Source organism: Hibiscus syriacus, unplaced genomic scaffold, assembly GCF_006381635.1.
Source record: "Hibiscus syriacus cultivar Baekdansim isolate YM2019G1 unplaced genomic scaffold, ASM638163v2 tig00110500_pilon, whole genome shotgun sequence".
Classification (NCBI taxonomy): domain Eukaryota; kingdom Viridiplantae; phylum Streptophyta; class Magnoliopsida; order Malvales; family Malvaceae; genus Hibiscus; species Hibiscus syriacus.
In genome coordinates this window covers 1,559,567-1,585,493 of record NW_024062762.1, presented here as the reverse complement: position 1 = coordinate 1,585,493, position 25,927 = coordinate 1,559,567, and the positions used below count along the sequence as shown (strand labels likewise).

The 25,927-nt window shown below is 38.0% G+C and overlaps 2 protein-coding genes across 2 annotated transcripts; one reads left to right on the top strand and one right to left on the bottom strand.

The window, feature by feature from the left end:
- The first annotated feature begins 17,152 nt into the window (after positions 1–17,152).
- LOC120129465 (calvin cycle protein CP12-3, chloroplastic-like) lies at positions 17,153–17,632 on the top strand. The gene has a single exon (XM_039146954.1). It carries the CDS (start codon positions 17,178–17,180, stop codon positions 17,559–17,561), a length of 384 nt encoding a protein of 127 aa, XP_039002885.1. The 5' UTR covers positions 17,153–17,177; the 3' UTR covers positions 17,562–17,632.
- Positions 17,633–17,898: 266 nt separating this feature from the next.
- Positions 17,899–25,275, bottom strand: LOC120129470 (DExH-box ATP-dependent RNA helicase DExH12-like). Its single transcript, XM_039146958.1, is given in 7 exon segments — positions 17,899–18,247; positions 18,249–18,870; positions 18,873–21,648; positions 22,118–22,584; positions 22,587–23,500; positions 23,502–25,097; positions 25,183–25,275. Coding segments are annotated over 6 exon segments (6,516 nt in total). The 5' UTR covers positions 25,067–25,097; positions 25,183–25,275; the 3' UTR covers positions 17,899–18,075.
- Between the last annotated feature and the right edge of the window lie 652 nt (positions 25,276–25,927).

The window sequence follows — 25,927 nt, the reverse complement described above, 5'->3', positions numbered from 1 at the left end:
ATTATATTGTTTGTAGATTTGGATATTTGAGACTTTCCCCAGCATGCGACATATGCGAAAAAAGATCAAATGATTCCTAGGGCTATACCTGGAAGAGGATCCGCATGTTGGATTGGGAAGAGTTACTCCCATAAACGACGATGAATGATGTAAGTTAACACACAAATAATACCATATATAAACAAGTTATTACTAGTACAAGTTTAACTTTGTTTGAGCTTTTATATTGTTAGGAGGCCAACTATCCATTACAGAGGCTGACACCCACAGAGGCTGATCTTGCCACTGATTGGTGGCAAGCTAGTAAGCGGCTTTTTGATGGGACGGATGATGATCACCCCCCACCATCACCTGATCAGCCGAACAGCACAGCCACCTGATCGAGCCTCTTCTCCACCTCCACCATCACCTATTCCATCACATCATCGAGCCTCTTCTCCACCATCACCTCATGATAGGCGACTGACAAAGAGGCCACGACATTTATCTCCCTGTTCTCCACCTCCACGGGATGAGTTAGGGGAGTTACGTGATGAGGTCGGTGCTTTGTGTCATGAGGTCTGTACTTTACGTGAAGATAATTGTGCATGGCATGATGAGGTTTGGTCTTTACGTGGTGAGGTGGATTTTTTACGCGATGACAATGGTGTGCTACGTGGTGAGGTATCTACTTTACGTGATGAGGTTGCCGCTCTACGCGAGATTGTTTCATCGTTACAAAATGAGGTTCATACTCTACGCAATGAGGTAAATTTGTTTAATACTACACTAAAAATGCAAATAACCTTTTTTCGGCATTATTTATTTATTTATTTACTGATTTATGTATTAATTTATTTTCAGCTGCCTGATAAGGTAGATGCTTTACGTCAGGTTTTTTTTGCACGACAGGGTTCACGCATCAGACGTCGTACACATGCCATTACGTCTCCGTTCACCCCACTAGTGCCAAGACTCCGTAAGAAGAAGCCTGATGCACCTATCATCATTCAAGAGCGCCTTCTATCATTCAAGAGACCCCTTCCACCGTTCAAGAGGCCCCTGTCGTTCAAGAGGTCCGTCCGCCGTTCAAGAGCCCGATTCACATGACGTCATATGTCGATATATTGATAAACCCCCTCCTGTGCCCGATATGATGCATGCGAGTTGGCTTTTCTATGTGTTACCGACTAGTACCATTCCTCAGCAGGAGAGGGAAATACTACCGGACACAATTACGGATAATACCCTTTGGGCTAAGACCGCAGTTGATTTTTATCTACATGAGTGGAGCAAGGGGTGTTATTCTTACTTATGCCAACTCGACGATGTTATGCATTTGTTTCTTGATCGGTCTTGGTGGGGTATTTTATTAGGGGTTGAAGATAATGGCTATCTCGAATGGGTGGTAAGTCTTATATTCTTCTTATATTGCATTTTGATTAATTTTTTTAAATTATTAATAAATTCACTAATATATGTTTTTTATAAAATAGCATATTGATGCATGAGTGTCATGTCAATAATAAGAAAATTGAGGAAAAAAAAATACTCGATGGACTATTATGTCGTCGTCTTTTCACGTAGCTCACTTGAAGGATCCGAGAGATGCTTCATATACGTTGGGTAATGGAAAAGCTAAACTTATCCTGCATGGTGGGAGGTCGATAAGGTTAGTATTTATTTTTTGAATATTTTAAAGGTTTTCATAAATTTTATTTGATGTGCGCAATTATTTATGATTGCAGGTGTTTATCCCTATTTTGGAACGTCGTCATTGGCTTCTCGTCGAGCTTCAGCTCCCATCCCTGAAGACAATGGTATATGACATCATGTTGAATTACATACTATCGTCTGATTTGAGAGATATTATTTGTAAGGGATAGAGCGCTCATTTGGTGAAATACTTGGACGCGATTGATTATTGGACTAATTCTAGAAACAATAAGCCAGAAAAGTTCAAAGTAACAATGATCAGAGACGATACCGCGCCACAACAAACGGAGGGAGTCAGAGGGGATTGTGGTCCTCTTGTATGCATGTGCTTGGAGCGTTTTACGACAGGAAGTAAACACCTTCTACCTCCCACAGATAGAGATAGAGGTGCAGTAGGCTTATGGTTTCGGCATTTTATGGCCCGAGCGATATATGCGAGACGTTGCCTACCTGCATCTACGTGCTAAAAGTTTGCATAAACAATTGGTAAGTTTGAGCAAGTGTTGTTAACATATATACTCTTTGTTGGTTTGAAAATGTTTGGTTAAGTACCTAGAATTCAATAATTTGTTGTTTGTTGGTTTTAGATGTGTAGAAAGTGTTGTTTGAGCAAATGTTTGGTTTCTACAGGTTATTCCTGACATGAGCTGCGTGAAATTGATGTATTTGTGCATAAACAACAGTCTGGGGTACACTTTTTTTGCTTGTTTAATTGAATTTTACATTGAAAGTTGATTTGTTTAATTGATGAGGAAATAAGAATTATTTTTTGCTTGTTTAATTGAATTGTAAAAGTTGATTTGTTTAATTTGATGTGTAAATAAGAATGATTTTTTTGCTTGTTTAATTGAAAAGTTGATTTGTTGTTTTAAATTCAATCTACATTATGTTGAAGGCAAAAAAGACCTGTTGAAGGTACAAATTCATAACGCAAAAGGTAAATTTACAACGCGAAAGGTAAATTCGCAACGCGAAAGTCAAATTCGCAACACGAAAGTCAAATTCGCAACACGAAAGTCAAATTCGCAACGCGAAAGTCAAATTCGCGTTGCAATTTTCGGTTTGCGATTTCGCGTTACGAATTTGACTTTCGCAACGCTTATTTCGTGTTGCGAATTTGAGTTTCGCGTTGATCGCAACATACAACATCAACTTATATACAACAACAAACACATTCCAAGCTATAAATACAAGCTAAGGACATTTGAAGAAGCAAGAGAACAACTATCCAAGCAATCAAACACAAGAGAAAATCCCAATATGATAACAACTGAACAGATCATAGCAATGTTCAAACTCAAGTCACTAATGAATGTCTAACTGAAAATGTCATAAAATACACAAAATACAACGTTTGCATTTAAAAATCACCTAAGTTAATAAGTCCCAAAAGGTGAAGTCGGTTGTGATTGGGATTTTGATTTTGATTGCGATTTTGATTTCCTTTTGTTTGGCACCATATGAGCTTTGGATTTTGATGAGGATCCATTTTTTGGTAGAGGAAAAGATAATTGTGATGGCACTGGTGATCCACAGGTCAACCTTGTATGACCACTTTCCTTGCACCGACTACATGTCGATATCCTCTTCTCTTCACCCTTAGACGGTATATGATCGTAATTTTTTGGTCGGCCAGGTAGTCTGCTGTCCATGACTTGTGGAAAAACTATTTGTAAGTCATCTGGTATGTCCCACTCAGAAGGATGTGGGCATGGGTAGACAATCTCGGCATAAGTCTGTCGATATACTTCTGTAGTGTAGCAATCCATAGCGTATGCGCTTGAATCATCTTGGTTTAGATGAAGAGCAACTTTTATAACATGGCCACACGAATAACCAGATGTTTGCCATTTCTTACAACTACACATCTTTGCATTTAGATCGACAATCCCATTTAAGTTATTATCCAATACTTCAAACAAAGTGTTTGAACATGGTTCAACTCTCCATGACGTTGACTTCACAACACGTTTCGTTATCTTTTTTTTAGTCCATGGTGTAACACGACGTTCCAATGTTCCTGTAAATTTAAATAAATAATACTTAGTAAAATATATGATAAGTTACGAATTTAAAGAAATAATACCTGCATGGTTTCTTTTCTTGTAGTACCACTGTTGAATAGAGGCTCAAAAAAACTCCATTAACATAGTAATGTCCATTTGTGATTTTTTATACCAGCAGACCTTGATTTTAGATTTCTGTACAAATGAACACCACAAAGTCCATGAAAAACATATGGGAAACACCTTCTAACAGCGTTATCAATTGAGTTTTCCCTATCGGATATTATTGTCAGATTGCTAATAGGACCTATGCAATCCCTAAGATGCCCCATAAACCATGTCCATAAATCAGAGGTTTCAGATTTGCCAACCCCGTAATATATTAGCAGTATCCCATTGTTAGCATCCATGGCTACTGCTAATAAGTTTACTCCAAGGTATCGACCTTTCAAATGTGCTCCGTCAACTATAATAATTGGGCGCATGCAAGTAATAAACGAACGAATCTACAAAATCATATACACAAGAAATATAATCATTTAAATGTGAAATGCATGCAACTAACAAAATGAGTCAACAAAATTATAATTATTTACTAACCGTAGCACCAATGGCGATAAACCGCAACTCAAAGCGTCCATCTCTATCTGTTTTGATATGAGTTACCGACCCATGATTTTTCAGCTTTAAATTGTGACAATAAGCCAGCAGTTGGGCAAACGATGCTTCTGGCGACCCCCTCAACAATTCCAAGGCATAACATTTGGCTCTTCAAGCTTGAGAATATGAGATACTAATCTTGAACCGAGCATTCATGTCAGTCATAATTTCATGTCCCTGATATACCCTTCCATTTAAAAACATTAACTCAGCCAGAAAACCACCCAACACCTTTTTGTTTGCATGTCTATGGTGAGGAAAAACTTGGGTTCTTGAACATGTATGTTTATCAATAAAAGTCCTAACTTGAAACATTTCGCAATCTTTTATCGTCTTTGCAATCATACGCCACGTATAATTTTTGTCAATCATACACTTTGTTTCGAAACGATCTTTGCTTGATTTGTTAACTTTTAGTTAATAGCCATCTTCCACACATTTCGTATACAAAGCTATCTTCAAGTCTTCCTTTGTATCAAAACAATCATCTTTCTTGATACGAATAACTTTTGTGTAACAATCAACTGTTATCTTTACCAACTCTTCTTCCGGTATCTGAAGTAATTCTGGCATATTCCAATTATACTCCCGTGGCATTTTCTTCTTTTTCTTTTCTTCGGGGACTTATTCTTTTTTTTTTCTTCTTCAGGGTTATATGAATTACAGAATAGATGTTCAACATGTTCGTTCACAGTCGTAACTTCCTCCTCATTATCATCAACAACATCTTCCTCGACAATGGTTGTTTTATCATCAAAATTCAGGTATTGACCAATATCAAAATCATTGCATGCAAGGTCTGTTTCTTCTTCCATCACATCATCAAAATCCAAGTATGGACCAAGATCAAAGTCTGGGTATTGACCAAGATCAAATTTCGAATACTGACTAATACTCACAATTTTTCTGTTGGCTCATAATCGTCTAAATGGTCAATACGAAAATCAGAATTTGGTGTTGAAAGTTTATTAGGATTTGGATTAGGAAAAGGTTGTGAGTTTTGAGATTGTCTTTGATATTGTGTTTGGTATTGGAAATGTGGTGAAACAAAATTTTCTTGGTGATGAAATTGTGGTGGAACCATTAAATTTTGAGGTTGATAACAGCGTTGTACATTGTGAGCACCATAAACTGGGTTGAAGAACTTAGTTGATTACCACCCGCTACTGACCCAACTTCACTACTTCTAGGTTCAACAACATACAATGTAACATCATCTTCTTGCGAAACACTAATGTAAGCAATGAATCGTTCAACATCTTCATTGTCGGTTAACAAATAAACTTTACCTTTTCTCTGATAAGATAGCCTAAATCCACTTAGAGGCTCTAAATTCAATTTCTTTGCAACACGTAACATTAGAGTTTCATAAGTTAACTTTTTTAATGATAGTTTTAGTTGAAGATTCATGGGTAAAGGCACATATTGTAAAACACCATGAACATTCTACCATGACCCTCCAAAACACAAATCTATCCAAACATGATCAACATTAGATGATTTCATTCTACAAATTGTAAATTAATTTACTAAACAAACGAGCTATAAACTAGATATCATCACTAACTTAGAGAAAAACATACCTTTATTAAGTTGATAGTTGATAATTTGGGAGAGAAATCATTGAAAAATTATATAGAAATAAAATTATGTAAAAAAAATTAGAGATGGGAAAGGATGTCGTTGGATATAGGAACGGATGTCGCCGGAGAGAGTGATAGATGGAGATGGAATGAGTTGTGATTTAGAGATTTAGGTTATGAGTTGTTGTTGTTGCATTGTTATATACCCAAAACATTTGTGTTGCAAAACTAAAACCTGTTGCGAAATTAAATTCGTGTTACGAATTCGAAAATCTAGTTGCGAATTTGAAATTCAGTTGCGAATTTGAAATTCAGTTGCGAATTTGAAATTTCTCTTTGCGAATTTGACTTTTGTGTTGCGAATTTGACTATCGCGTTGCGAAATTGACTTTTGTGTTGCGATTTACAGATTCGCGTTGCAAATTTGACTATCGCGTTGCGAATTTGACTTTTGTGTTGCGAATTTGACTTTTGTGTTGCGAATTTGACTATCGCGTTGTGAATTTGACTTCTGTGTTGCGATTTACAAATTTGCGTTGCGATTTACAGATTCGCGTTACGAAATTGGAAACTGGGTTGCGAAATTGGAGTTCGCGTTGCGAATTTGTTGGTCATTTTGGCAAATCCAAAAAAAGTTGGTTAAAATCGTATATTATAAGGCATTTTCGGTCACTGAGGTTATTTTCTCTTATAAAATATATATGTACAATAAAACTGAATTCATTTAACCAAACAATGACAAATTAAATCGAATTTACTAAATAAGGAGTTTAGGTGAAGATGGACTAAAGGAGTTAAGGGACACTTGTTATAGTCAATTTCACAGCGAGCACTCAGGAATTTATTTTTAGACCGATATTTCTGCACTGCCTTTGTTAGAGGAGTCTACGAAGCTTGAACAAATGGAATATTTCAGAGAACTGAAATAGAAATATTCTAAAAGATTTAGCAATTGATTATTCTTTTAAAAGAGCTATAAGTTTGAATGATTAAGATAGTAATTAATTCTTTGATATCAAATGAACTCTTGTTTTATGATTTGTCTCAATTGTAAGACCTAGAAAAGGGTAATTGTTTTTTAAAAAAAATTATTAAACATTTTTCAAAATTCTTTTAATTGATATTCTTCATATTTTGAAAATAAAAGAAGAAGAAAAACATTTTCAAACAAGACAATCTCTCTAGAGTATATCTTGGTAGTTGACATTAGTTTCTCAGACACATAGCTCATGCTTAGAATCAGTATTGTGGCAAGAAATGATAAATATTGGGGCATATAGCCCATATCATCTAGGAGTACAAGATCTTTGAATTGAGCATACATTTATTTTCAGTGGGACAAAATGGTGTGAAGACAAAAAATGATGAAGCATAGACAGTGAAGCTTACTATATATGATTGTTTTGTCAATCATCACAACATACAGTTGTATCATGCTGATGATTTGTCATGCAATAATATTGAAACCACAATGATGAATGCTTCATGTACTAGTAGTTACAAAGTTGAGTCAATGTTGAGTTCATAAGGGGTTTCTAAATCCCAGTTGGGAGGTCGTGTTATGTCTGCACCAAAATCAAAAGTAGATAACGGGGAAGTTCTCTTTCCGCTAAATGGGCGACAAGTAGCTTGGATAGTTGAATTCGATGTTAGTAATTGGGCAAACACCGTCCATTTCGATTTCAATTTCTATTTCCTTTATGGCTTCAACTACCATCCTTGGCATGGATGTATCATAGAGCTTGTCGGGGACATAGATGTCCCATCAATTACTGTGGTGGCTAGCTCTAGACAGTGGCTATTGATTTTTGGTCATAAAGTAGCAGCACGTACACAGTCTCCAAAGCTAGGAATGATGGATTCTCTTTTCAAAACAAGAATGAAAGCTCTACTGGATTTCTACACAAGTTCATACAGGGGAAGCCAAACTTATTAGGGGCAAAAAAATAGTTGGGGCTTAAGATCATTTTCTCATCCATGAGGACAAATTAAAAAAGTCATTTTATTAAAATAAATTTCAATGAAATGCATGAAATAAACTTCATCTTGATATCATAAAAACATTCAAGATAGTCATTCATAAATGCATCATTTTTTATAGATCTTTCAGGAAAGAAAAGTTGGTGATGACAAAACGTTCTCAACATGAAGGAACAATGTCGTTCACAAATTTGACATCCTGAAGTGAATGATCAGATCTTCTAAAGGCAGCTAGATCTCCTCAACATGCAGAAGCAGACCGTCTGACACCTTTGAGATTGTTTCTCTCGAAACAAAGTTTCTTCGTTCGAGACTATTTTCTTGAAACAATATTTGATCTCGTTGAGATTGTTTTCCTAAAAAACAAGTATTTCTCACTTGAGACATTTTTCCCTTGATACACAAATTTGAATTGTTTCCCTCGAAACAAAATTTTATCTCACCTGAGAAAGCTTATCTTGAAACAAAATCCATTCCACTCATTATTTTCACTCAAAGTCGAATATTGTCAGGAATTCAAAAGTTAGCAAAGACTTCGTTTCGCAATTCTATGTTGAAGAAGAAGATTCATTTCAAGTCAATCATGGCAACTATGATAGATCCCCTCAACTAGAAGGAGCAATGTCACCATTAGATTTGACACGAGCAAACTATTAGCTCTCCTCGGCATGAAGAAGAATGTCATTCAAAGTCAAACTATCTTTAGACAATTAGACTCCTCAGTAAGAAGGAACAACATTTTATTTAGAATCACAATCCTTCAAGAACGACTAGTTTTCCTCACCAAGAAGGAAACTATGTCGAATCAACCGTCAAAGTACGACTAGTCATCCTTAACACGAAGGAAATGTCGTTCACTGACCAGATCTCCTCAACGCAAAGGAGTAGTATCATCCTCAGACAATCAGACCTCCTCAACACGAAGGAATCACATTATCTCCAAATTATCCAAATATGGCTAGATGTCATCAACCACAAAGGAACAATGTCATCCACCGACTAGATCTCCTCAATGCAAAGGAGCAGTGTCGTCCAGACAATCAGACTTCCTCAACATGAAGGAACCTTGTTGTCTCCAAATATCCAAATACATCTAGAAGTCCTCATGAAAGAACGATGTTGTCCACGACCAAATCTTCTTAATGCAAAGGAACCATGTATCTTAAATTATCCAGATTAACCTGATTCCTTAGCGAGAAGGAACAACATCATATGAAAGCGGCCATATCTCTTCAACATGAATGAGCAGGTCATCACCAGATTATCTCCAGATTAACTCGACTTCCTCATAGAGAATGAACAATGTCAACGCCAAATTATCTCCAGATTGACCGACGTCCTCAGAAAGAAGGAATAGTGTTATCTTCAAAATCGACCAGATCTCTTCAATGTGGATGAGCAGTGTCATATTTAACATCAAGTTTCAATGTAAAAGAGAACACAAGACAAAAACTCGTTGTCTTGTAGTCTTTGTCTATTCTTGTTGTAAACACCTGTTTTTGTCTGAGTTTTAATTTATTATTATTATTATTAATTAGTATTATTAATTATTAAAAAGGGGAGAGAGCTTTGGAAAAAACACAGGGCCATTCGAACGAAAAAATTATTCAAAGGAAAAAGACTCACCTTTTTTTTGCAAAGCACGACCACCGTCATCTTACCAAAAAAAAAAAGAAAGCACCGAAGGTAAAATACCACACTTAGAACTCTAGGTTGCCTTGTGGATTCTAGATTCGAAGAAGAGGTCATTTGGGACTAAGATGGGTATAGTCTAAGTTGGTTTGGTCGAGAAAAGAAGGGGGTTAAAGGCTGGAGGGGCTCCGATTGTTGTCTTACCCTCATCTCCAGCACCAATTAGGTCGGCTAGATTTAGTTTGGTTTACCTTGCGGTGGTAGAGAGTAGAGAAATGGGGGGAAATTCCTTTAGGGTTTTTTAGGTAAGAAAAGATGATGTAAAAATGAAATTTTAGGCCAAATTTTGGCATTTGGGTCTAGCCATATATCCGGTCGGCATAACGACGTCGTTTGGAGGGGATGAACCCTTGCATTTAGCACTTGGTTTAATCACGCATGGAGGGTCTCTGTTTTGTAACAAATGCATTCTAGTCATTCAATGAAATTTCATATTTCCATTCAAGTTATTTATTTAGTTATGTTTCATTTAGTCATATATGTTTATTGTATTTGTTTATATTGAAATTTGACTGTTGATTTTGCATAATATTTATTTGGTCCTTCGTATGCACCAATATATATATATAATTGGGTAATTTTTGCTTGAAGTCTTATGTTTAGCCTAATACTCATTTTAGTCACTATTTTTTATTTATGCTTAATGCTTGGGTTATCGCCCATTTAATCCTCGTTGTTCTTTTTTTTTTAGTTTTTAATCCCTAAAATTATTACATGATATGTTTTGGTGTTTCATTTTCATTGGTACTATATATGTAAATGTATTTTATATATATTACTATTATTTATATACTTTTCGTGTATGAATGCCTTGTATTTTAATAAATGTTTTCATTTGTTAAATATTAAGATTATAATATATACCATAGGTATGAGTTAGTTAGTATTTTATGACTATTATGTATATGTACATATATATATGTATGTTTTGTTTTTAGAATCAATTTTCGGTACAATGCCTAATCATTCTTTTTAACGAAACTATTTTCAAGAACATTCGTCGTATAATGGGTGTGAAAAGCACCACCTTATATAGGTAGTACGATTCAATACATATTCGAACGAATGGTGAACTTGAAATAAATCGAGCATTTTTTTAAATTGATAGTATTTTAAATTGCCTTTATTATTATTATTTAATTTAAGTATTGACAATTCATGTTTGTTAAAAAAATAATAGATTATTAATGCAAATTTCAATATTAATTCCTTGTTAAATTCAATATTTTTAAATAATTTAGGGAGGAAACATTCTTTTAACAAACAAGAAATAGATGGGATAGCCTTCCCGTTGGAGGATGCGCGAACCTCGAGATTTCTTGTTCAAAGTAAAGCAATTTCCTAATAAATAATTTGAAATATTTATTCAACGTCTAATAAAAAGATCATACTTTAAATATTGATGTGAATTCATGATGACCATCATTTGCGATAATATGTAGCGACTAAGTACCAATTTGGGCGTTGTGGGATTGCTTATCCTTCTCCACGCGTAATCGATTCCCAAATCTTCAAAAATATATTTTTGGTAAATGCAGACCAGCTTTTGTCTTTTAAATGATTTAGTTCTTTAATTATTTTAAAAAGACATTTTTAGGTATTCGACCTAACTAACCTAAAAGTCGATGGCAAATCTAATTCATAATAATCAATTTAAAATCTCAATTTCTTAATAAAGTCATAATTGTTTTTAAAATATAAAAAATTTCAAAATGGTTACGACACTATGCACCCTTGTGGAGGCAAGATGTACAAGAACATTAAAGAATGTTACTTTTGGGTTAGTAAGAAAAATGATATTTCTGCTTTATGGCGAGGTGCCTGACTTGTTAGCAGGTCAAGGCAAAACATTAACATCTATCTGGTATATTCCAACTTATCAAAATTCCAGAGTGGAAATGGGAGCAGATTACGATGGATTTCGTGACTGGGTTACCTTTGACTCCTTCCAAAAGGGATTCAATTTTGGTGGATTGTTGATAGACTTACTAAGTCAGCTCACTTATTCCATTTTGAGTTAATTATCCTCTGAACAAGTTGACTAAGTTGTATATCTCTGATTGTCATATTTCTTAGTATCCAGTTGTCTACTATTTCTTATCGAGATGCAAGGTTCACTTCTAGATTCTGGGAGGCTCTGGGTACTTGTCTAAACTTCAGTACAACTTTTTATCCAGAAACTTATGGTCATTCCAAAAGGGTAATAAATGTTCTGGAATACATGTTACGAGGTTGTGTGATCAATTTCGTGGTAGTTGGGAGGACTTTCTACTAGCAGAGTGTGTTTACAGTAATAGCTACCAAGCTAGCATTCGTATGGCACCATATGAGGCTTTATATGGACATAAATGTCGTACTCCTATCCGTTGGACCTAGTTGCATGATAGGAGGATTTTGGGACCAGAGTTAGTCCAGGAGACTGAGGATACTATCAAATTAATCGTAATTGCCTAAGAGATGCCTTTGATAGACAAAAGTCATATGTTGATTAGAGGATGAAGGATATCGAGTTTGAGGCCGGGATCAAGCTTTTCTGAAGGTGTCTCCATGGAAGAAGGTACTAAGATTTGGAGTAAGGGTAAATGAGTCCGAGATTCATTGGGTCGTGCGTATCCTGAAAAGAGTCGGACCTATTACTTATCAGCTTTAGTTACCCCCAGTTTAGACGTATCCATGATTTTTTTCATGTTTCTATAATGAGGCGATATCGTGCGGACCCGAGTCATGTCATTCAGATTGAGGATGTGGACTTGAGACCAGATTTGTCTTACGAGGAGGAATCTACTCAGATTTTAGACTAGGATGAGAGAATTCTTCATAACAGGCAGATTCTGATGGTTAAAGTTCAATGGAGCAACCACAGTTCCACAAAGGCTACCTGAGAAACGTTAGAGTCAATAAAGACTCAGTTTCCTCATCTGTTTAGACCATGTAAATTTTGAGGACAAAATTTCTTTTAAGGGGGTGCGTTGTCACACTCTAATTCCGAGGTTAAAATTTTCTTACTTTTATTTCGAGGACTAAATTAAAATTTTGGCAAAATTCGAAGACCAAAATGAAACTTTAGCTAAATTCATACCCAAATCAGAAAGTTTCAAAAGCCAAGGAATTATGGCATAATTATACCATTTTCTTTTGATGGGTATAAAACCTCCCAAAATCAACAAATTTCTATTTATGGAAAATCAATATTCTCTCTTCAACATTCTATTTTTGGAAAACATAACCCAATGATACTTAAATATCGTTTTACTTCCGACCAAAGCTCCTTGTTAGCACCGCCCGTACCATGAATCCTTGAGTCATCCTGAGTCCAACGGTGGTCTCTTTGTTTCTGTCGTCACCGGTGTGAGGATGGGTGAATGATAACAAGTTTTTGGCGAAGCGTAATCGAGCTCTTCGCCGTTCACAAGTGTGAACTGAGGTTGATAAGTACCTTAAAATGATTCTAAATAATTTTTAGAATTTTTTTTTTTGTATTTTTTCGATCGTAGATAAGCCTGCACGCCCCTACATGTCACCATTACGCGTGGGGAAATGCCACCGCTTGGCAGGTTTCAAGAAGCAGATTAAACCGACATGTTGATCAACCCGCTAACTTGATCCAACCCATTCACCTGACCCATTTTCATGTTTGCCCAATCAGATCCACCTACCTGACCCAACCTTTGTACTATTAGCCCAAATCTAAATTAGATCCGACCCAACTGAACTGGCTCAACCCAAATCGATCGAGCCGAGCTTTGAGCCAAACTAAACTAGTTCAGTCGTGCCAAGTCAAGCTGAGCCGCGTCGAGTCGAGTCGAGCTACGATGTATTGTACCACCGATCACATCGCGCCGCGTCGCACTACTGATCGCACCGTTTGACCGCTATTTGATCGTTGATCGGCATTGATCGTTGACCAGAGTTGACTTTTTTTCGAAAACCTCCCTCTTGATGCTTTTTGACATCCTAAGTCCTTTTTACCAAATTCTGACCCAAAACCTCGAATCGAGTCTGTTAATATGAAAATGCTTAGTATTTTTAGCATTTATGTTTATTAATTTGAGATCTGATTATGGAACTAATCTGAGATCATATTTCTGTGAAAGTACTCGTGATTCACCTGACTGAAGGTTGACCAGATCTGGTACGTATCGTTCGACAGATCAGTAAGTTGCACGTTCTATAAGAGTGTCTCGTAGGATTCTGTAAATTGTTTAATCGAAGTTTATTATTTATCTTATGTTAGGATTTTGAAATAGTTTTTTTGGTTCGTAGGGTCTAGTACTGCCGCCGATTGTGATAGGTAGGCCCGAGAGTAGGCTATTATCCCAGACTTCTCAGATCGATACAGGTGTGTTCATATTGGTGTTACAATATTGTTTTAAATCATCTGTCTTAATTGTTTTCAAAATTTAATATTATGGCTGCATAAAATATGTTTATTGTATACTCTGACTTTCGATATGATTTACCGTATATTCTGGCATGATTTCTGGTTATCATATTTATGTATCTGATTCTGGAAAATGGCATGATTTATTTTATTAAATTAACTTAATGAATTCATGCATATTTTATCATTGGGGGTATGATTGGAGGAAGTATTTCAGGCCTAGTCTCTGGCTTGTAAGACCTTACCGCAAGCATTTCTTCTTTGTTGCACGCTAAGACCAGGTGTACAAGTGGATGTATGGTTCAGGGGAACCTACACATTCAGGTGTTTGGATGGGGGTAGTGTTCATGTTTAAAGAGCATTGTTATAAAACAATTTTTAATTTACCTGAATGTTTTATACACAGCAATGAGTATACTGGGCTTTTTAGTTTATTCTTCAATTTTTAACTTTTCATATATTACCCGACAGTAGGCTAGCAGACTTGGCATCAGGAGGTTCGATCATTCTCCATTTTTGTACCACTGTATATTCTCTACGCTATCTCTATTATATTTTGGTGACACATGTTTTGTTGTCGTTTGTGTATATTTGTATACCAATATTTTGTTATGATCATGCTTCCATATGGACTTTTGGTGATATGCATATATATATATATATATATATATATATATATAACATTATATATTTTTGTATTTTACCATTATTCGTATTTTATTTACTGATATGGATTTTAAGTGTGTTTGAATCTGAAAATGATCTCTGTATACATGTGATTGCCTGGATTCGGGTCTACGTCTAGGTCGGGTCTAGGGGTTACAGATGTCACATAGAGCAAAGACACAATTGATAGGATATAACACCCTAATCCAATCCAACCCGAATATCGAAGGATTAAAGCGTCACACGGGACCACCACAGTTGGTAACGCAAAAGTTTTCTTTTAAAACAACTGTAAGGCATCATTTTAAAACCATCTATAAAGATATAAAATAAAACATAATAATCTGAGTTTACAAAATATAGGGAGTTCCCAAAACATCCAAAATACTAATATTGAGTTCAAATCCAAAATAAAGTTAAACGAATAAAAAGGGTCTATAAATAGTGCATGCCCTCTAATACAAATCAAGAAATTGCACACGAAAACACATTTCGCACGCTGAGTTTACGAGCACAATGCCATACTAATAATTGTATTGTACTACATGCATTCACTAAATGAGCATGCTAGTGGCATAGGTATGAAGACATGAGAAAATGTTGTATCAACTGTTGAAGTAGGCATCATAGTGTGACTGATGGATCTACATCTCAGAGCACACCCCTCTAGCCTTCTTGAAATACCCTCGGGTATTTGGGGTGAGATTCGGAGCTGCATCGGAAACATACACCGACCAATTTACTCCATCAAGTCTTGGGGCATATCTGCCCAGTCGACAACTAAAGTGTTTGGCACTGACTGTGATATATCCAACTTAGACGATTGTATTCTGTTAAAGAAACTCTGGTGTCTTAACTATTTCTCGAGCATCAAACAGGGTTGGTTTTATGTTATCCTAGCTATTATTGTTTCTAGTTGTATTGCATTTAATTATTGTTTTCACTTGTTTATTTGTTGGCATTCTGGAGTTATTTGTTGGCATTCTGGAGTTATTATGCCCTTCAAGTCTAACCCTTATTTAGTTGGATTCTTTATCCAGAACTGCACGTTGGTACCGATATTGAGCCCTTCAATTTTGGTACTGACCCTTGAGTATCGATACTCGCCCTTTGGAATCGATATAAAGCGATGTTATAAGCTGAGAATGGAGGGTAGTATCGATACTCCTGAATCGAGTATCGATACTTATGTACTAGGATATTGATACTATCATGAGTATCGTACCAAAATCTACTTCGATGTTTTGAAAAATACTCAGTATCAATACCCCTACTCGGAGTATCGATATTCTACCCCTAATATCGATACTCTCATTAGTACCGATACCATAATTGGCTACTAGAATTTGCTAAGTGAACTCGATATCGATACTCCTACTAAGAGAATCGTACCCAGTGAAGCAATAGCGATACTTCTAGCATAAACTCCCTTGTTTTAACCCATCTGACGAACAATATCGATATTGTTCTTCCAATACAGATACTCAAACCCAGAAATGTTCTGTTTAGGCGCGACAGTGACATCCCCAATACACCCAAAAGCCCTACTGAGGCCCCCCCCCCAACGTTATTCAAGTTTTATGTAAGTTAAAAGGGATCATAATAGGTCTATTATCATACTGAAAAACATCAAAAGTTGAGATCTACCATGGACATGCTTCATAACTCATGCAACCTACCAAAACACACCTAGTGATCTACATGTGGTAGAGTTGAGTTAGAAGTGAATTTCCTTGGATTCTAAGTTGTTGGAACGCCTCAAAGTTCAACCAAGAACAAACTTTTCCTTTCCTTTGGCTTTGGAACTTTCTCCAAGTTCTCTCACTAGAATCAAACACCTGAGTTACTAGTTGGGTTTAGAGTTTAAGAAGGATTAAGGACACTTCTTAACATCTTATTCCTCCGTTGATTTCCCAAGAATCACTAAATCCCACTAAAGTCATATAAAGGTTGTTGGCTAGATTGGGGAGGCCATGGAAGTGTATAAAAGTTGCATTATCAACAATCTATAGACAACATGCTCATCAACAAGACGAACTTACTAAGGCAGTGGGAGGGGTTGTGCCCCCATCCCAACAACCCAACAAAAAAATTTTACATTTAATTTATATATAAATTTAAATATTTATGGAATAATTATAAAATTGCCCTTGACTTTAGAAAAATTATACTTTACCCCTTTCAAGGTAGATGTATGGCTTTATTCACATCCAAATCATTCTTTCTGGTTTATGAGCTCATAGAAAAGGAGAGTTTTGAGAATGGTCTTAAACAACACCCAACAGGCAAAGGAGTTGGATGACACCCATTAAAGAATTGACCAATGCTTTGTCACCCACACACCAAACAGCATCTTTTGGTAAATGCAAAAAGACAATCCCATTTCTCACCTGCCTTGACCTTATCTCAAATCCAAACTAGTTCCTTTCTCATTCATCAAAACCATCGATCTTCATAAGAATCATAACCCTAACTCGAAACAACTTACCATACCAGATAAATCGTGTATTAGCTATGGCAACCGTAAGGCTTAACTCACTGACAGGAACCAGGGGAAAGATCCCAACATCATCATTTGTGTCAAATCCAAGCATGTTGTCGCCTTCATTTCGTTGTCACAAAAAATGGGTTTCAAGAAGAATGACTGTAAACGCCATGGGATGTGGAGGAGCCAAGCATAAAGGGACTCAAATGAGGGAGAAACAGTTAACTGAGATGATTAAGATGAAAGTGACAGAAGCCAAGCAAGTATGTGAAGGAGATGACACATCTGATGAATGCAAAGTAGCTTGGGATGAAGTTGAAGAGGTGAGTCAAGCCAAAGCTGATCTTAGGCTCAGACTTGAAGTTGAAAAGAAAGATCCTCTAGAATCTGTGTCAGGAAAACCCAGAGATTGAAGAGTGCAAGGTTTATGAAGATTGATGAAAAAAATCCTTGTTTTATCTGTGTTCATGGGGTTATTGTTGTTATGAATATGTATGTTAAGCTATTTCTCTTTTCGGATTTACAGTCAAAGCTCCTTTTATGTACCTTGCTGCATCAACTAGGGATTAGTGTAACTAAAAAACATGAAGATCAATAGATGTTTTGATCTTATCCATGCTTTCATACAACTATGTTCCATCTTGGATCTTGTTTTTCTTATATTTCTACCACAGACTACTTGCTGGCATTCATTTGTGATAAATTATATGTAAATAATGCTAACACATAATATAACGTAGCATAATCATATCATAGAAGAAAGCTCCATTTATAGCCTAAAAGATAGTAGTACAACGGAGCTTAAAATACATGAGCAATACATTGGAGATCAGAACTAGTGCAAAATGATAAAATCCAAGTGCCAAGTAGAATGCCAATACAGTGAAACAGTCGGTTCATAAAAAAAAAGATACGAGGAGCTTACACTCAGCCACTGTCTTCTTCAGGGCCGGCAGCTTCCTTGACATCGACATTGAAGCTATACTCCTGGTCACAGCCTAGGTAAGAATCACACATAAAATACAAAGTGTACGTCTTCTCTGCAGCTTCTGTGGGAGCGGTAAATTCGAGCTTCACCTTCGCTTTCCTCTGAAGAGACCCTTTTTATAGCAAGCAGCTGGTTACTCTTGGTGTCACCAACAACCAACCACCACCCTTCGTCCTTTGCTTTCGGGTACCTGGGAGAATCGACGGGTCCAACCTCTGTCTTCCCCTCTAGATCCCTTTCGAGTGTAACCTGCAAGGTAATATATTCCCTAGCCCTCACAGTCTCGCTGTCAAGCACTTCATACGATAAATCAATGTTGGGGAAACGATTGCAGAACTTTGCAATGTCCAGCAGCTGCAAATCAGACATCTGTAACAGCTCACGCCTCTCATCATCTTCCATCTCCACCAAATCAAAAATAGTCTCTATGTTCTTGCCAGGGTTTTCTTGGCATCTCTTGGCTAGTTCCTTAGTGAAGTGTGGGAGCTGTAGAAGCATTGAATCTCGCTCCCACATACCTTGTGTCACCATTTGGCTCACCTCCATTGCGAGGAGAGCAAGGCTCAACCAGCCATTGCTCGAAATAACATCAACCATAGCTTGAAGCAGCCTAGTAGCATACAACAGCACCTCTCGCTGGTCTAGTGACAGGTTCCCACCCACATGCTGCCTAGAGAAGTGGGCTTGAAGCAGAGCATTTGCTTTGACATGCGGATCAGTGAACCTGGGGTTTCGAAGGAAAACCTCTGGTGATTAATTAGTCTTCGAAGAACCTCTTCTTCCCCAGGTCGTATAGGAAGATTTGCATACTCAGAAGCCGAGGCCAGAATCTCAAGTAGGCCCTTCATCTTTGTTTTGGAAGTCAAAGACGAACTGAATCGCTCAATGGTAGTGTAACTGATGTAATAGTAAGAGGCTATCATGCCAAGATTCAAAGGAGAGAGATCCATGTCATCCTCTATAGTAATACATTTACTTGCTTCCAAATTGTTTAATGTGTTCTCAACAAGCTCCGAAAGGTGATCAGAAAGATGCCTGTGACTTACTCCCTGAAGATTGTAGTAATTTGGATTTTGAGTAAGCCTCCTATACATGAAAGTCCATGTAAGATAATCCACAGCATCTTGCTTGTTCTCAATAACTGTCGCAACAATTTCCGCATTGAAGTTGTCATGTAGAAAATGGTGCAAATGGCTTTCAACGGGGAATGCTTCATACAAGAACTTCTTGTAATACTCTTTACGAGGAGCATGACAGAGTATGACACATTTGCCAGAATTATCAAGAAGAGGACGACTTGCATGGCCCATCATCTGCAACAAATCTGTAACTGGGTAATCAGTGTGAGCATTCTCCCTTCCGTCATAATACTGAGTACCCATTACAACCACCAAGTGTGCTGATAACGGAACGCCCCAACATAACACACTGCTCATAACACAGACCTGAATCCACCCAGCTTCAAAGAGCTGGGAAACAACTTCCTGATCCAAACTGCTTAAACCCTCATGCAAGTAGCCAACTCCATGATCTAGAGTGGCTCTCAATGTTTCTTCGCTAATCTTGTCAACAAAAGGCTTAAGTTCTTCAGCAGATCGCAACCGGAAAGGTGGCTCCTCTTCATTATCCACTTTGGAGTAACTCATTAGGTCCACAGCAGTGAGTCTAACATGCTTCCTTGTAGGAACAAACACAATAGCTGGCTTCCCCCCCTTGGCATGTTGGACAATGGCAGTGTAAGTGGGTTTAGTCATTGCTTGCATCCTTGCTTCAAAATTGGCTATATCCACGCCTTGAATGTGTATTTCTAGTGGTACAGGACGAACTCCAGGAGGGAAATTGAAAAGGCCGTGAGAAGTTGCTCCTATCCATTCTCCGAGGTCCTTAGCATTTGCAAGAGAAGTTGAAAGAGCCACAATCCGGATCTTCTTCTCAACCTGACTAGCAATGTATCTCATCCTAGAGACAATCACCTCTAGCACTGGACCACCTTGACCACCAATCAAGTGAAGCTCATCAACAATGAAAAGACTGACCTGCTGAACATACTTCCTCTGTTTCCAGCGACGAGAAAGAGCATCCCATTTCTCAGGAGTACTGATGATCACTTGACCTTTCTCAAGCAACTTCAGGTCCATTGCCAGTTCCCCAGTCAACTCAACCACCCGCATCCCAAGACCCTTGCCAAATTTCCTCTCCCAATCACGATATCGCTCCTTAGCAATAGCTTCCAAAGGTGCAATATACACTACTCGCATGGTACTGTCTGATCCTTTTTGACGATTCCTTAATATAGCAAACTCGGCACAGATGGTCTTCCCACTCCCTGTTGGTGCGGCCACTAAAACATTGTCATCAGTATTATACAGAACAGTGAAGACTTGAGTTTGAACTGGATTAAAATGCTTAAAATCTTTATATAAAGCCTCATAAGACGGATTCCTCAATGCAGTAACAGGAAGGGGCTGTAAATCCAGTAGCTCAGTTGGTGGAGGGTACTTCTCTGGTAGAATAAGATGCCTGAAGGAGATGGGTAAAACAGTCTGTGATCCCAACCATTTATCTGAGACAACACGTATGAAATATTGAGGTGGCAATGGTTCATAAATAGGCACTGTGAAGTTCAAAGTGTGGTCCTCATCAACATACTGTTTCTTCAGCAAAAAGTACTCATGGTGAAGAATATACTCACCATCATTATCCTCAATAATCACCCAAAATGGCTCCACATACCCATGAACCTTATCCTCCCATTGAAAATCTGGAGTTATTGTAAGTTCAACCCTCAAGACAGTACGTGTAATTGGCTGAACATGGGCCGCAAGGTTTAGCTTAGGGAACTGGTGAATGAACCTGTGAAGTGTTCTTCCCATTTTAGGGAAACGAATCAGCTCTCCAATTTCCTGTGATGACAGGTCATAATATCTATCCCAGGCCAAATCTTTCTTCTCCAACTTCATAAGAATTTCATTAGGGATGCCATGGAATTGCCGCAAAGGTGTCTGAACATTCCACATCCTCTTGGTAACCATTTTACACAAGTTCAAAGCCTTCTCAGCCAACTGTGCCCAACCTCTTTTCAAGACAATCTCAAAAAGAGCTCGGATAAGACGTCCTGCACTCTGAGTTATGTACACCATGTCAGATGTCAATGAAAGCCCTTCAAGCTTTAACTGTGAGATATATGCTTGCAGCAAAACATTGATTTTTGCACTAGGCTCCTCCAAGCTTTCCTTTATTGGAATTGGAACACGGTCCAAAAGCTTAGCCAGCTCCATCTTCTCATCTTGTCTGACTGTCACATACTTGAACTCTTCGCTGAGTGAAAACAGCCTGCAGAGCTCTATATCCCCCATGGTTGGCTTCAAATGCTCATTATATGTGGAGATTGTTCCATGACTTATATAGTAATAGCTAGCAATACGGCCCAAATCAGTCACTTGGAAGTAACCACTTTTTCTATCATACTTCACCAAATTATTCTTGTCCAAGATAACGGCAGCAGAATGGATCTGCAAAAAAACGATGGAAGGAAAATAAATAACAACTGCTAACATACTTCACAGTAAACTGAAACAACGAATTTTGAAGATTCAAAATATAGTATGATATTTTCTGTTTATTTTTCATATTTTATTATCAAATTTATCAGCCAACAATTTCTCCAGTTCAAACAATTTGCATATTCTAGGTCAAGAGTCATGAATACTAAAACCAAATGCAGCAGTAACCAACTATCAACAAAGAGAGGGCTTTACAAATCATAGGCAGAAATTCTATAAACAAACAGATTAAATATAAAGATTGTCAGTCTAAACTCCCAAGTAAAAGTCAAGTTAAATGCAGAAAAAGTAACAAGCTGCTCAACTAAACCAAATGTGCATGGAAGCCGAGAAAGAAGAATACCACAGCAGAGTTAAAAAAATTAGTAGCATGCTCCTTTTAAAAATAATGGTGACTACTAATAAGATGTATGCTTACCAAATCAGCCCTCCTCTCCTCCAAAGTTAAATCCTGTGAAAGAACATCCACTGGCAATCCATAAAGTGTAGGATTCCGCAACATGCGAATATACAAATATGTATATCCAATCCAATTGCAGGCTTCTCTTGCATTCTGAACAGTTCCAAGAACGATTTCTGCATTCAACTGATCAGCCAGTTTAGACACAAACTGACTCTCAATAGGAAGCTGTTGATTCATCAATGAAAGGTAGTACTGAAGTTCACTGTGGCCAGTGATGATGATGCCTTCCCCATATGAATCATATTGAGGCCTCCCGGCACGTCCCAGCATCTGCATCACGTCTAGAGGACTTAGCTCAGTCCATGCTCCTTTTTCTGGGCTGTAAATCTGGGTCCCTTTAATAATGACTGTATGAGCAGGCAAGTTTACACCCCAAGCAAGCGTTGCAGTTGATACCAACACTTGTACGTGTCCATCTGCAAGAGTTCTTCAACAATTTGACGATCAGTCCTTGCCAACCCAGCATGATGAATCGCAAAACCATAAGGCAGTAGATCCTTGAGATCATGGCTTTTGACCATATCAGTATGACTCTGGAGAATTTCACGACTAGCAGCATCCTCTTTCAAGAATCTACTAAGGGTATCATTATCAAGCGCAGTGTCTCGTACAGCACGAGCTGTTTTAGCAGTTTCCTTCCTTGAATGAACAAAAATAAGGACTTGATGCTTCCCTGCCACTGCCATTACCTTTTCATAACAAATATCATTCATCAACTGGAATCTCTGCAATGGCTTCTTCACAGTGATTCCAATATACTGTTGAGAAAGGGGGACAGGTCTGTAGCTATTGTCAAAATGAAAGAGTCCTTTTTCAAGATTAACCCGCAAAAATAATGCTACATCTTCAAAGTTTGGAAGTGTCGCTGACAGCCCGACCAGCCGGATGTGATCTTTTGTGGTTTCAATTTGCCGAACAGTCCTGGCAACAATACTTTCAAGAACAGGTCCTCTATTATCATGAAGAAGATGAATCTCATCAATAATAAGAAGTTTCACCAGCTGTGTGTATGTACGATCTCCAGACTTCCTGGTAATAATATCCCATTTCTCAGGAGTTGTCACAATAATCTGAGTCTCCTCAATTTGTTGGCGAGTCAGTGTCTGATCTCCACTAAGCTCTCGCACAGTCACACCATATGCCTCTAAACGATGAGAAAGATTACCAACAACTTCAGCAACCAAGGCTTTCATGGGTGCCACATACACAATCTTGTAGTCGCTGTGGCTAATTGAACCATCAGAATCCATATTCAAGGCAAGTTGTTGTAGTATGGTGAGTACAGCAACATTAGTTTTCCCAGCCCCAGTAGGAGCACAGAGTAGGATGTTATCAGCAAAAAAGGGCAGTTTCATACACTCTACTCTGAACCCTGTTCAACTGTTGCATCCCTTTGAATGCTGGTTGAGCCCAGTCTGGCATCTCAGATATCCTAACAAGCCTCTCATTCGATTCCAATGGTTTCGCCTTCAGTGCAGGCACATGGACTTCCTCATACCCCTTGCTGTGATGCCTGTAAGAACCCACAGGAAGATCACATTTTTTATTCGCCATCAAAAGACCACCCTGATCAAAAGAAAGACTGTCCAGATCAAGCAACTGGCGCTGACCCTTCAGCCAACCGCCATCAACATCTCTATCAGCAAGACCTCTCCTCTCCCTATCCTCATCTCCGCCACTTTCATCCTTTAATCGACGAGCCTCTTCTCTAATACTCTTCTCCAAGATCTTCTGCCTCTCTTTTGCAGTTGCCCTGGTAGCATGCAACTGCTCAAGAATTGCAGCCAAATCCGAACCCAAGCTCATCATTTCCTCCTCAATTTTCTTCCTCTCTTCTTGGTCTTCAGCTCTAGCCAAGCGAGTACACCATACAACCTTAAGACGGTTCCGCAGAAGATATTTGATAAGGCTGAACTTATCGAACTGGAGATGCACCAATAGCTTGGTCTCAACCTCCCTGTCATCACCTTCAGCAAGAATCTTAAGCACCTCTTCAGCAAGCTTTTGACACTGTTGTGGATCAATTTGTTGATCATAAGCCTGGGAGATCTTCCTCTGAAGCCAATAAGCATCAATGTCCTGGACATTCAGATTCATCCCCTCATTAGCCTCATGATTATCATCATCATCAATTCCACCACCCATCTGCATCGCCCCGGAGCCATTGTCCACCCCATCATCATCATCATCCTCATCCTCCTGCACCATATCAAGATCACTTTCCTCTTCCTCATCTTCATTTTCTTCAAACTCAACCGCCACCCCCACATCATCATCAAGACCTTCATCCCCGTTCACAGCTGAACCGCCAGCTCCATCACCACCATCTTGATAATCCGTAATCAACTTCCCAATCGAAACAAGCTGATCAAAAACCTGGCTCGGGATCGGATTCAACAACTTCTCAATCTCCTTCTTCTTATCCGGATTCTTAATCCCCTCGTTCTTAAGGACAGCCAAAATCTCATCAGCCGCACCGCTAACAATATTAAGCGGCTGTCCACCCAACTGCTGCTGAATCAAACTCAACATAGCTTCGTAAGCAGCCCGAGTCTCCTTCGTTTTGGGCTGATAAACCCCTTCTTCCGTAACAGTCAAAACACTCTCCTCACGTAACTTACGCCTCTTACTCTGCCTAACCGGAACTGGCTCCGCAAGCGGATCACGCTCCTTCTTCTTCTTAGACTTCTTAAGCTTCGATTCTAACTCCGGCGGCCTACCTTTATAAACACGGTCACCAAATGACCTAGGGTCAATTTTCCCCCAGAGAGATTCCGGCTCTCCTGTCGGCTCATGAGTATCACGAGGCCGAGAATCAGTTGTAAGAACTAAACTAGAATTCGCCCTATATTCATACTGCTTGAAACGAGCGTGTGCCTCAGCACCGCCTCCGAGATGGGCCATTAACACAGACTCAAATCAAACTCCGAAAACCCTAAAAAAATCAATTGAAAATGAATTTAGAATAAAAAAACAACTAGTATTGAAACTGGGAAATGAAAAGAGAAGGGAACACTTACAAACGACACGGCTGCAAGATTGAAACTTTGAGATTTTTCTGTTTTGTTCTGCTATTTTCACTGCATTCGACTGTGTTGGGCGATATATATAATGAGACTAGATCGAACCGAACCGAACCGACTTTAGTAAGGCAGAGAATTTTTTTAAGGGTTTTTCATCGGCTTGGGCCGATTTGATTCTTTATACCTTTGTTATTGGGCTTCATTTTGGTTTTCCGTTTAAGAGCTTGAAGGCCTGATCTGTTGTTAGATATTTTAAAAAGGAAAACAAGGCAAAATTGGCTCAATATGACAAGCGGGCTTTTTATTTAGCCCCGGAAAAAGAACTTATTTTGGGAACTACAATAATTGCTACAATGTTAGAGAACTCGTCATGGTCACATGTCTAGTTTCCCCGAAAAATCTATTTTAATGGATCCATGTATGTGGGCATGTGGGATCTAATAATTTATTATATTTCTTGGAATTCATTATGCTCACCTGACGAGCTCTATTAAAATATTACTTTTTCAAAATTTAGAAATTTTATTTTTTATAATAATTATATAAAAACATGAGATTCATCGTGTCGACATGACAATTACGACTTTTTTTACCCTTTTTAATGATTGCGGCCATGCAAAATTCTCGATATAAAAATATCAAAATCATTGAACCCCAACTTTATTTACGATACTCAGTCAAATTATTCAATATCAGAAGATACTGAGTATGCACCAAATTTTCAGAATTATCCAGTAACAAT

Coding starts and splice junctions, on each gene's coding strand:
- LOC120129465 (XM_039146954.1), top strand. CDS start 17,178: ATGGCAACCGTAAGGCTTAACTCACTGACAGGAACCAGGGGAAAGATC.